The 18,390-nt window shown below is 37.1% G+C and overlaps 1 protein-coding gene and 1 long non-coding RNA gene across 2 annotated transcripts; both read right to left on the bottom strand.

Moving 5' to 3' along the window:
* Positions 1-215: 215 nt before the first annotated feature.
* Positions 216-1,835, bottom strand: LOC139146276 (uncharacterized). The gene has a single exon (XM_070717683.1). The coding sequence runs from the start codon at positions 1,833-1,835 to the stop codon at positions 216-218; it is 1,620 nt and encodes a 539-aa protein (XP_070573784.1).
* Positions 1,836-5,709: 3,874 nt separating this feature from the next.
* On the bottom strand, positions 5,710-11,517 carry LOC139145618 (uncharacterized). Its single transcript, XR_011554982.1, has 3 exons — positions 11,362-11,517; positions 6,578-6,652; positions 5,710-6,168 (listed from the first exon to the last, which is right to left on the bottom strand). It is a non-coding gene; the product is annotated as an uncharacterized lncRNA (long non-coding RNA).
* Between the last annotated feature and the right edge of the window lie 6,873 nt (positions 11,518-18,390).

The raw sequence follows: 18,390 nt of genomic DNA, 5'->3' as shown, positions 1-18,390 counted from the left end.
TGTTTTTATTCCTGTAAGTCTGTCATATGCTATTGCATTGTGGTCATCAACAAGTCTGTTCTCGCAATAAAGATGTACTGTCGACTCATCAATAGATGAAGTTTTTTTATCAACACTGACTATTCGAGTTTGCAGAACTTTTATGTCATGAGATGTATGCTTTCCCTCACGTATACGGTTGAGTAATTTAGCAAAATTCTGGTCATCCTTTTGCCTCATAATATCTGTAATTCAAACATTTTGAACAGGTCTTTCCAGATGTTGACAGCCAATGGCCCATAATCATGTTGAAGGTCGTTAAATATCCAACCATCAAAGACAGGTTTTAATTGATATAAGTCGCCAAAGCTAACAACGCTGACACCACCAAAGATTTTATTGTTGGCCATTATCTGTTGTAGTCTGAGATTGATATAATTTAACATACCATTACCAACCATGGAGATTTCATCTATGAATATGACTTTTAAGTTCCTGTATTTTGCTTGTAGAGTATTAAGTCTTTCTGATGTCAGTGGTCTATAATGAAAACCTTGGGATGCAGGAATTTGAAAAGCTGAATGAATTGTAGTACCCTTAATGTTGTAAGCAGCTTTTCCAGTAGGTGCAACTAGTAATAAGTGTATGTTGTCAGGATTTTCACCAGGAAGATTTGAAAGATATTTTAAAAGTACTTGATACAATGATTTGAGAACAAGAGATTTCCCTACACCAGCGCCACCTGTTACAAAAATATTTAACGGCTCTGTCCTTGTTTTCATCCAATGTACTATGTGATAGAATATTTCTTTTTGTTTCTTGTTGAGTTTCTGTAAAAGTGGATATAATTCATTATCAGCCATTCGTGGTTGTTGAAGATCTTCAATAATGGGATTATTTGTACTGATGCCAATGTCCTGTCCAATGTCATATTTAGAATGACTCTCATCACATGGTGCAAACATACTCAATGTGTCACTTGGCCTTGATCCTTCTAAAATGTCTTGATGTTCCTGATGTTGTGTATTTGGAGCAACATTATCAAACATATCAATGGCTGTGTTTTGTACTGCTTCAATAGCTTGATCTAATTCCTGAGCATTTTTATTGTACTCCTTTTCTTTAGAATCTACTTCAAATTTCACTTGCATGTAACGATCATAGTATGTTTTGCACCCTGCAAGGAGTTCATTTTCATTTCGCCAAGGATAAAACAACATTATTAACTCTCTGTAATGATTTTCTTTGTCTTTTTCCCTATGGAAACGAACATATCTGATAACTTTACTTTTGGTGCGTTTTTTATACACAAGGCCACGTATCTGATATATTGTGTTGTTTTCATCATCATCATCCTCTTCATCAGTTTTGTAGAAGTCATCATTATCTTGGTAATGATCTTGCGGGTTATCTTTTAACTTTTGAAAACTGTACCATGCTGCCAAGTCTGCCAAGCACAATTTCTCAAGGGCTTTTGGGCGCCTCTCATATTTTTTCAAGATGCTATCACTTTCTATGTCAGTAGCATTTGGACGCATGTTTTGTATGTCATCAAGAGGTTTCAATAGGATAACTCTATCATCAGGGGGTGATGTGTTAATAAATGTGAAGCCGCGTGAAGCTCTTCTTAGTCTCATTTGCATAACAAGGTAAACAGCTTCTTGAGCACTAACTTCAACATGATTAAGGAATTTGTTTCCTATATGCCTGACACTTTCTCTGATATCATGACATCCTTCCCTTGCTTCTTCCACAGCCCTACTGAGCAAATTACTCATTCCACGTTGAGCTTTACTAATGTAAGATGCGATGTACATGGCACATGCATATGGATCAAGAATGAATTGAATGTCCATGTTTGCTCTCCAAGCTTTGAGTAGGGTTTCATTGTAGCTGTTAATTCTTATTTCATTTGGTGACCTCTTGAGGAATATTTTATCTGATGTTAGAGATGACTGTATTGCATTAATATAGGTTTGTTCATCAAGTTGTAGTTTATTTAAGAATTCAGAAAAAGAAAGAGTTTCTCCAAATTGTAAATCAGTAACAACAGTCTTGATATTTCATAGTGCTTTTGAAGGATCTGTTCTGTGCTTTCATCAGTATCCATTGGCAATGGCTGCAATATCATTGTTCTTGGCATAGGTGGCACAGGAAATCCAAATCTGCAAACACATTGGCCTTTTTTCTTACAGGTTTTTGCATGTCTGTGCATTTGATAATTTATCAATTCAGCGAAGGATTCATTACTGGTATCATTTGAACATGTAATATACTGATCTATGAATTGTGTGATGTCATCATCACTATTTTCACCATATTGTGGTGCATCTTTAATCCATACAAGCATGTGTATATGTGGTGATCCTCTTTGTTGGAATTCCACTCTGTAAAAGTAATCGTGTATTTCACCAATTGGATGATGTGAGCTCATTAGGAAATCATGCATAAATCGTTGAAATGAATAGTCAAAGTGTCGAGCACACGTAACAGGGTCAGATTTTATCAAAGCAGATTTTGTATTCCAAGATATGTTCAATACATCGTCATCTGTGTATTCCTTGTTGTGAACTGTCCTTCCAAGAATTTTCAATAGATGTATCCATTTAGATTCTGCTGATGAAAATGACATGAAAAATGTTGGAATACCAAGTTGACGTATCATGGCAAATATATCTTTCTTTGCACTCTCCCAGTATGGTGGTGAACCTCTAAGTGTCTTCAACACTCTGAATCCCTCATCAAGTCGAACAATTTTATCAACATTTTGTGGTGATTGAAGCTCACCAGCTGTTAATTTGCGGCCCTTCAGATTACATTTTCGCAAACATGATGTTGCCTTGTCTTTAATCTGCTTGATTTGTAATTTTTTTAGTTTAAAGAAAATGTTAGGCATCGACTTTGCAACTCTCCTATCTTTGTGTCGAAGTTCCCATTTACACAATGTACTATATAATACAGGGACTATGCGTTCTTTTGTCTGGGTTGACCACAATATATTGTTGGAAATGAGAGCTCCTCAGAATATTTGTCTTGAAATATTCCTAGTGGTTTATTGTTCTCGCCTGGTGCATAACAAACTGCGCCATCAGAGTCTGTGTGTTGATCATATAAAGGTGACAGCATTGTATCCAGTGTGCCAGCAGGATGATCTTCCAATTTTATTTCTTCAGTCCAATTATCATCATCATCATGATCATCATGATCATTACTGTCATCTTGTTTACATGTTTGTTTGTCAGACATGTGAGAATAATCATGATCGTCATTTTCCTCACAAAATTCCTGCCAATTGTGGTTTTCATCCTTTCTGCAAACAACCCAATCTGTAGATATTGTAATCAGTTCTGCTTTATATAAGGGGCTATTTTTAACTAACCAATTAGCTGCTTGTAAGACTTTCACTGGTCTGACATTCTCTACCTGATAGGCATGACTATAGCTAATCTTTCTTTTAAATTTGACAGGTATTGTCTGCGATTCATTTAAAGTTCTAGGTAATGTAGAGACAGTAGTTGATACATCAGCTATAACATTGACTATGTTACCTCTGAGACTAACTTGTCTACCTCTTGGCAATTCTCTTATTTGCATGAATGGAATGCGTAAGGCAACAAGTCTTTCTTCTAGTGGATGTAACTGTAACTCGGGGGGAATTAATGGAAATGACATGTTATTGGCCACAGAACAAGGAGGCAACTTTGACTCTTTTAAATATGAATAACAAGTTTTACATAATGGTGCCATATCATTATCTGTAGCCTGAGATGATGCAAAGGTGTTTAACTTTTCTTTAACATTATTGTAGTTCAAAACACTTTCTCTGTACCACAGCTGTTGGCAGCACACACATACAAAATTTGGGCATTCTGAACTGCACCGTGAAAAATTTGTATCAGCTCTTCAATAGATTTGGCAGCACTACATCTTCTGTTGTTTAGTTTGTTTAATCTATCTCTCATTTGCTCTCTCTCTCTATATGATTTATCAGTTCTTTTAATACTTTTAATATTGGCATCTCTGATCTTTTCGCTTTCCCTGAAGACCTGGTCAGTTCTCTTTGTCTTTTTAGCATTAGCATTTCTTTCCCTTTCATTTTGTCTGTACTCATCATCACACCGTCTTAATTTCTTTGACTCCCTATTTCTGTTGTTTTCAGTTTGTTTATATACATCATCACTTCTCTTTGTTTTCTTAGCAATTACATTCCTTTGTCTTTCAGTTTGTCTGTACTCATCATCACACCGTCTCAATTTCATTGATGTCCTGTTTCTCTGTTTTCAGTTTGTTTATACACATCATCAGCTCTCATAGTTTTCTTAGCATTGACATCTCTTTGCCTTTCAGTTTGTCTGTACAGCTCATCAGTTCTCATAATTTCTTAGCATTCATATCTCTTTGCCTTTCAGTTTGCCTGTATGCTGGATCAGCTCGTTTATTTTGCTTGGCTGTTAAATCTCTTTGCTTTTCGCTTTGCCTAAAATCTATTTGTTCTCTCTTTTCTCTCTTGGCAATCATGTCTCTCTGTTTCTCTATTTCTCTATAATTTACACAATGTTCATTTTGCGGCATAGAAGATTCTCTGTTTGTACTGGTCCACAACTGTTTACATTTATTGCTTGTGACAAATTTTGCTCTGTGCTTTGCAGAAAGTCATAGTGACCACTATCAATTTCTCCTTCAACACGGATTGCATGATACAAAAGATGTATAGTTACAGAAGAATTACCAACAGTCTCTAATGGTTCACTTAAAGTGTCAAGATGAAACTGCAATATTAATGTTATATGCAAGCGCTGCAGCATTTATTTCAATGTCCCCTCCATAAGTTGCATTACCTGGTTCAGATCTGGACATATACTGCCTATAGTCATCTTGAGAGACAATATGCCATCTTTCATATTCACCTTTAATTGGATCCTCATATCTGTCCCAATGTTCAATTACATAGTCAACAGTATGTACTCTTATTGCATGATGATGATCTTGTGTTCCATAGAGTCCTAGACTTATAGCACGGAACAAGCAATTACCATCACCTTCGACATTAACCTTTGTGTAACATCTGTGAGGAGTCTGCAACTGTCTTTTTCGTTGCATGTACAATTACTTCTTTCATTTTTTGCTTTTATGCTCAGTTTTTTTACTCTCATTGTACTTTTATAGTAACGTTGTGTTATGGGTGTGCTTAATATTATAATAAGTTCTTACAGTCAATTCAAGCACTTGTATAGGAAGAAAAATTAATAATTTGACTGATGTTGCTTATTGCTTCCTTGATTTCTTCTGATGCTATGAAAAGTGAAACCTTAAAAGTTGAAGTATTGATGAAAGAATGATTGTGTTTGTTGAGATTGTAGACTATGAATGTGTTATTGCTTGTCAATATTGTGCAGTTTAGACGTTGAACCCTTTCACTACAAAATTTAGGTCCAACTTTATTGGGGAAGCTGGACCTAGACAGAAAAAAGCAGTTAAAAGGGTTGTCAGTTATAAGTAGACAATGATAGAATGTGGTATGACTGTTCTTGTTTATTATGAAGTAATGAATGCCAATTTTCAGAAATTGTAGAGAAATGTCAGTCTTCCTTATATATTCAGTACGCTGAAGTAATTCTATTTGATTGCAAATAATCTGCCTGTAAACAATACTCTTGTTTCCTATCAGGAAGTAAATGATAGAGCACTAACTTGTGTGCTGTTAAATATTCACGGTATAATTTCTCAATGTACACTGAGGAAGACAAAGACAAAACTTTACTGCCTTATTTTTTTTCTTCTGCAAGTTAATACTGAATATTATCAATGTCAAATCAGTTGTGATCTAAATGCGAAATTAACCACAACAGTGTTTGCTCAAAGTACTATCAGCAATGTTGTAACCAATGCTTGTTGACTATCAATTTGTGATCTTGAACGCGCCTCTACAGGCAGTCTGTACCGTCTATGGGCAACTGTGCCTCAACTGGGCAGTCTGTGCCTCTTATAGGCAAGTGATTGTGTTGTACCCCTTTGGGCAAGTTATTGTTTGCGCCGCCTATGGGCAAATGATTATTGCGCCTCCTATGGGCAAGTTATTATTGCACCCTTCCTATGGGCAAGTTATTATTGCGCCTCCTGTGGGCAAGTTATTGCTGTGCCTCCTATGGGCGAGTGAATTTCACCACGTATATGGCCTCCTGGTATAATCTGTTAAAGAAACAAAAAATCAAAGTAAGACATCCATTGCATCCTGTTAAATATACATATTTGTACCAGTGAAAAAAATTGGCAAAAAAGATGAATTTGATGTTTTACAACATGTAAAGAACTTATTCCATTTTTTTCATGGAAATTATTGACCAACAAGTTCATCATTGATGACACGACACCATTCATACAAAGGCAAGTTTGCATGACATTGGTCCAGGTATGTCAGACATATCTTTGTGAATGGCCACAAAATATAACATAATGGCTGCCTGATGGCATTGATAGTATCAAAGAACAAATTGAAATCGGTTTGGGCATGTCTGAAATATCTACCTAGATGCCTGAATGCACACACAATGAAAAGCTGCATGGACTAACAAAGAATGGCAAAAGTGAATGAACTCACACAAAAAAATATGTGGATTTAATTGGAATGTCCTAATGAATGCCCTGTGGTGATGTAATCATCAATAGACCACTTCTGCAAATGAAAAAAAACATAACACCAAGGATTAAAATGACCACTGTCATAAATTTTGTTGACTCCATGAAGTGCCATATAATTTACTAGAACAGTGATACAACATTATCGAAAGCTCTGTTAACATTTCTCACACAACTTCCATGTCCAACAATCTCTTCAAATAGCTATCTTAATGTTTTTGATGTGTGTATGACATGTCATTTTGTTTTAATGAAATATAAGGGCAACACACGGATGTAAATCTCATCAAATTAAGTTTATCTTTTAGGACCCATTTAAACCTCATTAGTTCACTCATAGAGTATACTTTTCATGAATAATAAATGAATTCATGGTTTATCATCACTTTGTCCTGTGACATTTCATCACATTACCATTTTGTCCTCATAATGATTCATTCAACACTCAAAGCTGGATAAGAAAGGGCACTAAAATTAATCTGCATATTACTAAACTTGTGTAATTTTTTACAAGCTGTACTTTAGAAAATTGTCAAAATTTACAGGATGGAAAGTCAGGAAATCTCCACACTACACACACACACTAATTGATCAGTTCCTACCAGCCGACAGGCTTTATTGATCTATCAACAATTACAGTGGTGGCCTACTCACAGGATCTTGCAAGCAATATTTGTCTGGAAGTTATGAATATGATGAATAAATGTCATTTTTTCATTATACAAGCCTTCCCACCTATGGGGTGGACCATTTGATATCCTGGGGGGGTCTGGAAGATTTTTGGGGGCATTTTACATTCTTATTCGCTTTTGATGGTAACGCATTTTCCAAGCAAAGTCTTTGCCACTGAGTACCAACCATCGAAATTCAGTAGCTTGTCCCACATTATAGGAAACTAAAAAGTATGTAAATGATCAGACATATTATTATGACGATATCATGAAAATATTACCTGAAACCCTTCGGAGCACACAACAGACCCTATACACAAACAATAATAGTAACTATTCATCATTGCTACCAGTGTACCTAGAATATCCATGTCCCCGCGACATCTACGAGAACGAAAAACTATTGCCCAATCTAAAATCCCTAACCCTAATCTATGGCTTTGCCACGACAAAATTAGGTGCCACGACAAAATTAGCCTAACCAGCCTATGACTCTCGTCGATTGTCACAAAACAATCTTTACGTGGACTATTTTTATGAAATAGTAATAACATTGACACCAGTCAAGTTGTTATTCTTCGTGCAGGACCTCTCGTGTACGCTAAGGGATACGCTGTCGGGCCGGACCCACGTGGGTTTTGGAGACAGTGCAGCGTACACAGAAATCTACCCGACCTAGCTAGCTCTGCGTACCGTGCTGTGTGTTTCAGGTGTTACACGGCCCCACCACATCTAATGGATGAATTCTACAGAGGAGCCAGCGTAGCTGACATTGTCGCACGCCAAGAAAACATTTAATCACAGAACAGTGAAGCGTAAAGTAATGGATTCTTTCAATCATGCTACAGACTTTTTAAGGTTTGTGACAGAGGGCCTTGTCTGCCTTCTTACAATGAAGCAACTACAGCTGTCATCTCTGAACAGTCGACCCCAAGACTCACTTTATAATGAGCCAACAAACGTGCGCCAGAAAATCTCAAAAGCCGTTGCTCAAAAAATATGGGTCTAAATGAATACAAAGGATTTGGAAGACCTCATTAGACTAGATGAAAGATGTGATGATGTAGATGATAGTGGCGGGGGCCGTGTAACGCCCGAAACACACAGCAGGGTACGCAGGGCAAGAGCCGACCGTACAAACCCTTACGGAAAATTGAGATCTACATCTAGTCCACATTAGATCTACAGTAGACTTTATTTTAATTGGGCAGTAGATGAACTGTTTCATCTACTTTTGTGCATACTAATGAGGTCATAGTTCAGAGAGTAGATGAAATGTAGACAAATGTGGATGAAAAATTAGACGAAATTTAGATCTCAGGTAGATGAAATGTAGACAAGATGTAGATCTATTGCTTCGTCTACTTTTGTGCATATTAATCATCAGGTCATAGTTTAGAGAGTAGATAAAATGTAGATGAAAGGCAGACAAGATGTAGATGGAATAAATTACGTATAAGATGTAGCTTAGACAAAGAACAAGAAATTAGTGAGGCATGGAGATCTTGCAAAAGTGTTGAAAATGAAAATGTAAGTATGTTAACATGTCAATCAATTTTTAGACTTTAAAAATTGACCGATGGCCATGGTGTAGCACAGGCTAGGGCTGCAGTTCATGATGAGTATCACAATGTTGCATATCACAACAACATCTTCTTGATGTAATTTAATTGCTGGCAACTTCACTGAGCACCATGGTATCAATGGACCTTTGCATAACATGAGATATCTCACGCTGGAAAATCAATAATTCAATGACCGATCATGAGTGGTATTCAGGTCGAAATAGAGAGTAGAACATTGTGCATGCTTAGGCCTATATACTCAAATTTTTCAAATCTTTCTCAACTGTACATACATCATTACATGATTAACAGAACAAACTGCATACAAAGCATTTCAGTACATTCAACGACGCTTTATTAAAACATTTAGAACTGAAATATTCTACATGTTACACAATCAAAATTCATATGGTCGTGGTATTAAAACAGGCGATCAACAAACCTTCCCTACCTCACGGGCCTACCTTACAAGTTGCATTACCGCAGTACCAGTACAGCTGTATACTGGGCAGATCGTCCATGTAGCCGACACGAACACGAAGTGTCTGTTACCGGCTACCAAAAACTATGGAAAATAGTCAAGAATGAGCTACAAAATCACTATCAGTTTTAAGTTGCAGGTAGAATAAGTCTGTGCCTTTGTATAAAATACTATAAAAATAGTAGAAAGTGAACAACCAGCTGAAAGTTAGTTGAGGAGACCTTAACCGCATATCATTTGCATCTCATTGTCGGCTACATGGACTGTGTGCCGTATACTGGCAGTGTAGAGGCACTGCCATCGTCAAGTTATCGATGCCAAGCTATGTCTCAACCCGATGTAATTCTCGATCGGAACACTTTCTATGCATATCAGAATTGATGTAACATTGTTTCCAAGGTGTACAGATGACGAAAATGTGCTTGAAAAATAAGATTGTTGAAGTACGAATGGTAAGCAGGCTGGCTTCTCTCTCCGATATGCATTGATATGCTGAACCGTTGAAAACATGGCGCCTTGTGATTGCGCATGCGCATAAGTCAACTCTCACAGTTGACCCGGAAATCGAAGCCAGTTACAAGGTCATTTGCTCTAAAAGAGCAAGAGGTGGAGGCTGAAAGGTGGTGGGGAGATCAGTCCATGCGCGAACTCTCCATGAAAATGCAAGAAAATACGTCGCTCAGGTGAAGAAATTACTTAAAGCAGTACTGGTAATTTTTAAAGCTAACTCGTGTTATGCATGTGTACTGAAATGCCATTGCCAAAATAACACTGTAATGTAGTCTTATCTGTTACGTATGTGGCAATGATAACAATGTCAATACAATTATTTGTAAGTTGACTGAGAGATAGGGCCGTGGCTGCTGATTTTCACACGATTCAGAAGTGACTCAATGATACTCAGAAAGTTTTATACGAGGATAGTTTTGATTTTATTTTTTACAATTAAAAGCAGCTGGGATATCAAACAGGTTCGTTTGATTGTTTGTTGGATATGAAGCCGAGGAAATAAAGTTATTAGTTAACAAATAGCTCACTTGCATATTTATGAAGTTTTGTAATTAGTCACATAACTCCAAAAAAAAACTTACAAATTAGATCAGGGTCCAGCCCGTGGTTAGATGCTACTGTATTGACCCATCTGAAGAAAGTATCAATGAAAACATTGATTTTTTTATTAGATTCACTTTAAAGTCACTTTTTCAAAAATTAATTACTGGATAATCTTTACATTTTTAACTTTACCACAAAATTGTAGTTTGATCCCTGTGACATTTTGTATTTGTGTTCCTCGAGTTAAACAGGAGTGCCTTAGGATGAAAAGAAAATTAATTCACTAATTTCTTCTCTCTTGTTGTACAGTATATATTCAAATGTAAGGTAAAATGTCTTGTCTTTTACTGATTCCTTCTTGCATGGAGCCTGCAGTTTGCCAATCATAGAATTTGAAGGGATTGGATCGTTGGACATAGTATACAGCAAGAAACAGTACATTAGATTAAATGTAGACAAGATGGTGATTTTTGAAGTAGAAGTGGATGAGTCTTTGTTTGCCTAAGTGAATTTTGTAGATGAAACTCCTTAGATTGGATGGTAGATCAGTGTAGATCAAGTGCAGACGAAGTTAGTGCGAAATGTAGACATAGTCATGTCTGGTGTGGACAATATCTGTAGACAAAGCTTCATGTAGACAAACTGCTGTGGCTGTTCATCTACAAAACCCTGATGTAGATCTACATAAAGTCTACTGCAGACGGTCCGTAGATCTACTCTCATCTACTGTGGACATAGGTTTTCCGTAAGGGAATCTATGCCATGAAAAAGTCAAGTTCGGAACTACAGCTCCCAGTCGCGATCGAGTCACAGTCGCGCTCCTTCTCAATTCTTTTGATGCATGTACCGTACTATTCACTTTCTCAACCGTAAACTCAAAGCGTCCAAGTCAAATCGTGGTATCGAACAAAGGTGCATACATCAAATCACGACATAGAATCAACACATCACACACAAATTACTTTGAATTACTTACCGACACCACACCGACAGTCCATCAAAATCACGCTTCAGAATTTGTACAGCAAAAAGCCGGATAAGCGTACTCACAGCACAGAAAGGCTGTGGAGACAAGCGAAGAACTATGTGCTCGTTATGATACGACGGTATCACAGGCGTGATGTTTTCTGGGTAGTTTCTATAAGTGTAGTTTATTCTACGTTTCTCCGTAGCCTAATCACCAAGGTAAGAAACAGAATTATCCGGCCTGCCAAGAAAACTGCACGTTCTAGTCGAAAAATAAACACACATCCTTCATTGAGTTACCTAGTTAGATGCGAAGGATCTCGGCTGTCCAAAAAACACATCATGTCATAATAAAATGAAAACTTTCGAAGAAATCTGCCGCGTTTTGACAGCATCAGCGTATCTGATGGTCACCGTTGTAATAACGCAACTCATTATCATAACGGACGGTCTCTGCACATAGAAAGTGGTGAATCTCAGTCTGATGCCGTTGATGGCGTTGCTCACGGACCAATCAGCGATGCGGACGGCGTACAATTATGATAATGAGTTGCGTTATTACAACGGTGGACGCCAGAAATGCCTAGTTTGTCAAAACACGGCAGATTTCTCCTAAAGTTGTCATTTTATCGTGACATAAGTGTGTTTTTTTGGACAGCCGAGATCCTTCCGCATCTAACGAGGTAACTCAATGAAGGATTTGTGTTTATTTTTCGACTAGAACGTGCAGTTTTCTTGGCAGGCCGGGTAATTCTGTTTCTTAAGTTGATGATTAGGCTACGGAAGAGAACGTCGAAACGTAGAATAAACTATACTTATAGAAACTACCCAGAAAACATCACGCCTGTGCTCACAGCATATATTAACTGCACTTTTACAATCTATCCGGTCCACATAACGCCTGTGGACGGTATAACTTGATTTACGCGACGATGGCGGGGAGACGAAATGTACAAGTACAGTAAGTGCAGTAAGACTGGCTTTATGCCGCTAGGGTTTGTGGGTAAAATGTATCCAGCTGTAGCCAACCTGGACAAGCACATTTCACAGCGCCTCAAACAGTCGATTGTTTTCACTTGTCATACGCGGCGTAACAGAAAAATTAAAACTTTCATAACTTCATTAATATCCAAGCCACGCCCACCAAAACCTTTTCAGTTCTAGCCATTTGAATTCTGAAGATGTCTACCAAATTTGACTGAAATACGTTCAGCCGTTTTTGAGAAAATGGACCAACAGACAGACAGACAGACACACAGACAGACAGACAGACAGACATCGCTGCGACATATGCTCACGTGTTCACACGTGAGCAAAAAAGCATAAACAGATAACGAAACTAACTGAAAAGAATTGTCGTCCTTCGAACGATGGAACATTGTGACAGAAATACAAAGTTCAAACTTGGCCTGACAAGAACGGCGGTTTCGCTTACTGAAATGCCGATCTTTACCCTAAAATTAGGAATAGACGCCTGGTTCTTTTCACCACCAAACATTTGGAGCGCAACGTCGATCACAGTGTAATTATTAGAGTTTCGACACACACAGAACAAATAAATATCAAAACAGGTTTAGGAATTATGGACCTTTGAATCACGGTGATGTCACTATTTCATGAGCGCCGGCACCTGAATAATGTTTTGTATTCCTGTAACGCGATCGTGACGTGAGATACTGCACAATAATGCAAATATAACTATTATACAAAGCAAAATGTTATGAAATGACTCAACGTAGAAGCAATGTGTACATTGCATATATCGAAACGCTTAATTAAACATATCAATGAATTTTAGTCCATTTGAGTGTAGCTTTATCCTAATTACTGCTAGTCCATTTCCCTTTATAATCAATGATCTATAAGTCGATGAATGTTATTTTCATGTTCACGTGTGTGTATCGACTACCGCTGTATAAGTATGCCAATTACACATATTGAAAGTTTGAAATGATACAAATTGATTTAATGAAACTGGTATCGCACAAAGATACATGGTTAAAATATTAGGTGTATTTCAACAACAAATGAAAAATATATCCATTACAGTGTCCCTTTAACAATGCCGTGGCCTCTGATGGTGACCACTATGCCATATTAAATTTGATGGTTCCCGCCTAAGCATGCGGTCAAATTTTGATCAGTTTTAAATCCAGATGTTTGCCAACCTTGCTCGATGAACTGCTCGATCGCCAAATTTTACGGAAATAACTGTTTCTTTTTACAGCTTTGAAGAAAATATTAACATACTTTCCAGAAGATCTGAAATTTCACCGTGCAGAGCTGTTTAAATAAATTTATTGTTACCACGTGTGAATGTATAATTTATGACAACTTTATGACTTCAATGTTATTTGCACTCTCTGAACAGGTGGTCTAAATAAGTTACGTAAAATTATCAAAATAATTGATGCCAAGGAGAAGTTTTTCATCAGTTTAAGGGACTAAGAATTTGATTAGTGAATATGACTGAAATATTCTTACTATAAAAAGGAAGTACAAAACGCCAGTAAGCACCACCAAAAGGAACATAGCAACTTCTCTAGAAATCTGAGAATATGCATATGTTAATTTACTTTGTAGTATTTCAGTGTCTGATGCGTTAGACATGTTTCAGGAGATTTGGCAATGCACCTAATGGAACCTTCTTGGAAAATGTGTGAGGTACCAAATCTTTTATACACGCAGCAAAACGATGCATTAAATATTTGACTAAGCCTTTAAAATTGCCCTATAGAAGTTACCCCATGAAGTGCTATATATAATTTATCAATCTGGTGTTTGTTAAAAACCAACATTCGTACGACGTATTACGAATTTATTGCATTTATATAATATGCAACTAACATGATGTGTTTGACGGACAGGAAATAGAAGATGTTAATTCTTTTATGAAATTTTTGTTCAGCGGTTCAAAATTGTATTTATTTGATAAATGGTATATTAAAACTTGTTCACTAGATAAGATGTCATGGTGTAGACAATTTACGTTTTCCATTGAGCCAGAAAAATATTTATTGTCTGCAAAAATCACCACGCACGCGCGCCTGCATGCTTGCAAAAGTTCGTTATTCTTCCAAAAAACTTGCGGGTTGAGTTACATCGAAAATTTGGAACTGACAGGGACCAAAGGTCGTGTTTGTTATGTGATCATAACATAATAATAATAATAATAATATTGGGTCTTATATAGCGCACATATCCACAAGTACATGTGATCAAGGCGCTTTTACAATTATTATTACCCCTGGTCACTGGACCTAATATGATACCACTCAACTCCCTGGGGAGCAAACAACAGCTCACATGTGCAGCCAATAAGCGCAGCAGAGCTAAACACACACATTACAACCACTCTCCTACCAGGTACCCATCACTCCTGGGTGGGGAGAAGCAATGAGGAATAAAGTGCCTTGCTCAAGGACACAACACCACAGCCATGCTGGGGCTCGAACTCGCCATCCTTTGATCGTGAGTCCACTGCTCTAGCCACTGGCCCATGATGCCTCCCTAACAAAATTGAAGATAATGTCAATGCCACAAGAGAAAATTAAATGTATTCCTGAAAATTATAATAATCCACCTTCTGAAGGCAAATTTATTCAACTTATGGTCGCCTATGACGAAGCTACTATTCAACGTTTTGCATCCTATGTATTTATTTTAGTGTGATTGAGAAAGGAGCTGAACGACATGTAAATGGAATGTAAACTGCTACCTTTCCTGTCATTTATTTTGTTGTAATCAATCTGTAAAGTACGATATTCATTACGTTACTAAATAAAGACGACAACGACCCCCTAGCGGTGGTTGTTCCTAACAAAGTGTCCTTGTTCCCATTGGAATTGCGTTACCTTAAAGGTATACAGTCACCTGTTATCTAAATATGCCCTTATATGGTAAAAGGGGCGTTCCTTGTTATTCAAAATGCCCTTGTGAGGGCGCTGCTTTTAAAAAGTGGCCATCCGCTAAAAATCTGTGATTGGTTAGATTTTCTCTTTCAATGGTAACTGTGGCAAGAGTGGAACAGGTGACAGTATACCTTTAACCTCCGACGGAACAATTGCGACTTCTTAATTATTACCGATCTCCATGTTCTTACCAGTATCGTCTAATACTCAGTCTGACACAATGGCTTCATTGCTAACCGACATCACAGTTTCTCTTTTTATCGACTTCCCTTCCTATTAATTACATTTGTGTAGTTTTTTCAGGCTTACAATACCTAGGTTGTTTATATTCAAAACCACATTGATAAATGAATGCGCGATACACCTGCATGTTCTATTTTGAGATATTTCTTTTTCCTTTTCTGTCTATCGATGGTTCTATTGATTGGCGTTTCAATGTGGTAAATTGCCCATTCCTATCAATGCGGAGATTCTGCACACATGGTTATTTGTTCAGTTTACACAAAGAAATCGAATTCTTCATAATTACCAGGTGTTCCGCGACTCCTTCTTTAAGTGTTTTCTCTAGTTTATTGATTTCTTTTTAGATATCGCTCTTGCTCAACGGTCACAGAGTGAGGCGAAGCCTTATTGTGCGGAGGGGCGCTTGTCTTTACCGTAAAATGCGCCTAAAATCTCAATTTTTCCAATATTTCGCTGTAATATTACTTGTTGGGGCTCATTTTAAAGCTTGTGCACTACAATTAAGTTTTCACCATCCTGTAAAAGGTAAATGGATAACGCAATTATACTCATATAATTTAAATGGGTATAGTGGCTATTTTAAATATCAAATATTGGTAAATTTGGGTAATTCGTTTCTGCAGTCTAAAACCTTAAACGGTCACGCATTGATTATGAAAAGGAATAATTTAAAATTTTCTGAGGAAAGTTTAAGCTAAACTTTCAGTTTTGTGTTCCGAGGCACGCGATGTCACAATGTCACATTAAGCTATCGGTATCGGTCTCACATTATGTTTTAAGAGCGAATTTTGTCCATCTTAAAAATCTTAGTCAAGGTCAGAGAGACATTGTCTCCTTGCAAGATGGGGATATCGATATGTAAAAGCACAAATGTAAACGTAGGACCACATTTTCTTTGACGACGGATTTGCATAGTGTAGGTGAAAAACCTTTTGCTCGACGACGGATACCACCTAATCCTTTTCAAATCGTTTTTTTTTTCTGTAGTGACAGGGAAATTTGTCTTTCGCTTCTGTTCCTTCATAGATTTTTTCGTGTATGATACTCTTTGGTGTAATAGACAGGTATCGTCCAATAATGGCTTTTAATTGACAGAACGCCCCGAAGGAATGAAATTGTGTTGTACAAACTACAATCGAACTACATCGCCTGGCCCTTTGTCAAACTATGTCGACAATTTAGCTTCGGTTGGAGTTGTGTTATTTAGATTCGCTCTTTGAACAAGAAGTTACGTACAATGTTGTCGTTTTTTCTTTGTGTAACAGATTTTACCCAGCTTTGCCCAGCTACATTGAATTCGCATGTATATATGTGACTGGGTGTCGCACGTTGTGAGTTCCAACCCGACTGAAAACACCGTATCTAATATGCAAATGGGAAATAGGATGTGATCACAGGGAAATCTAATTACCACACCATTCTAACTGCATGATGGGAAAGGAACAATCCGCTTATGCATTTGAAACACGTACTACCGGTGGCATTCGGTCAGCATTCGTTTGCAAAGAAAATTGATCTTTATTAGCATTCAGACTCGTCCTGAGAGCAAAGCAAACAGGGTGCTTTGCTTTATAAGCAATATCCTTAGATCACAGGAAATTCTTCTAATACTGTTATGACAATACAATATTTTCCTTTGTCAAGTCTTCGATTCTTCAAAAAATGCGGTCAATGTTTGCGTGTGCTTTGTATAAAGACTTTGCTTTAGTTATTGTCGCATTTGGAAGTGTAAGCTTATTACGCATTGATATACCCCGTACCAGAACAAAGATAGCCAGAAGGCATTCACGTGTTCGAGCTGAATGCTGTAAACACTAACTTGTCAAATCACTTTGCTGTAACGGAAGACAACACGTTGCCTCCAAAACGATGAAAGCAATGCCGTATATTTCATTGATAACGGTACTCCTAATTCCGTTGTGTCAGTTCTACAACTACTGTAAAGCTACAGGTTAGTAATAATTTAGTCTTAGAATGTTGTAATCCCTGTAATCCAACTGCTTTATTTGGCGCGGTACTGCCTTTATTATGGGCATAATTACTATCTTAATAATGACGCACAGTGTCTTTTGCTCCACTCTCTATGTTGTAACTCCAAGGAAGCATAATTTAAAACGTGACATCCATCTAAAGGGCCAGGAGCTACAGCTTTTGATTATTTTTTCACTAACTATGTTTTGTATGCCAATTGCAAGTTGTTCTGTTCTTCTTCGCATAGCATGTAGAGACAGCGACTAATGAGCTTCGGTTCTCAAGGCTGTGTCCGCATATGTAAATTTCACTGTTACTGTTTATATTTGAAGTGCGGTCCGGACGACAAATCGCTCTTTCGTCGATAAAATGCAGTCTTTACATGTACAGGCTGTGTTGACAAGATGAATTTGTGTATCTGAATATGTTTTGCGAAGTGGAAGGAAAAAATGTAGTTACTAAACACAATATTTGTTTTTAAAAAATCACAGTTATTGTAACAGCAACCGGCATTTCAAAAATGATAAATAAGGGTTTCGATACTTTGATCATGAATTTTTTTGTCTAGAGTGATAAATTATCTACACTGTATGAGAGAGGAGGGTATAGAATTACTGGTATCTCTTATGCATGGGGTTTTACTCTAGCATAATGTATGTATGTATGTATGTATGTATGTATGTATGTATGTATGTATGTATGTATGTATGTATGTATGTATGTATGTATGTATGTATGTATGTATGTATGTATGTATGTATGTATGTATGTATGTATGTATGTATGTGTGTTTGTGTGTATGTATGTATGTATGTATGTATGTATGTATGTATGTATGTATGTATGTATGTATGTATGTGTGTATGTATGTATGTATGTATGTATGTATGTATGTATGTATGTATGTATGTATG

This window comes from Ptychodera flava, chromosome 12, assembly GCF_041260155.1.
Source record: "Ptychodera flava strain L36383 chromosome 12, AS_Pfla_20210202, whole genome shotgun sequence".
NCBI classification, from domain to species: domain Eukaryota; kingdom Metazoa; phylum Hemichordata; class Enteropneusta; family Ptychoderidae; genus Ptychodera; species Ptychodera flava.
The sequence above is the reverse complement of the archived record's forward strand: the minus strand, read 5'-3'. Positions and strand labels throughout refer to the sequence as shown.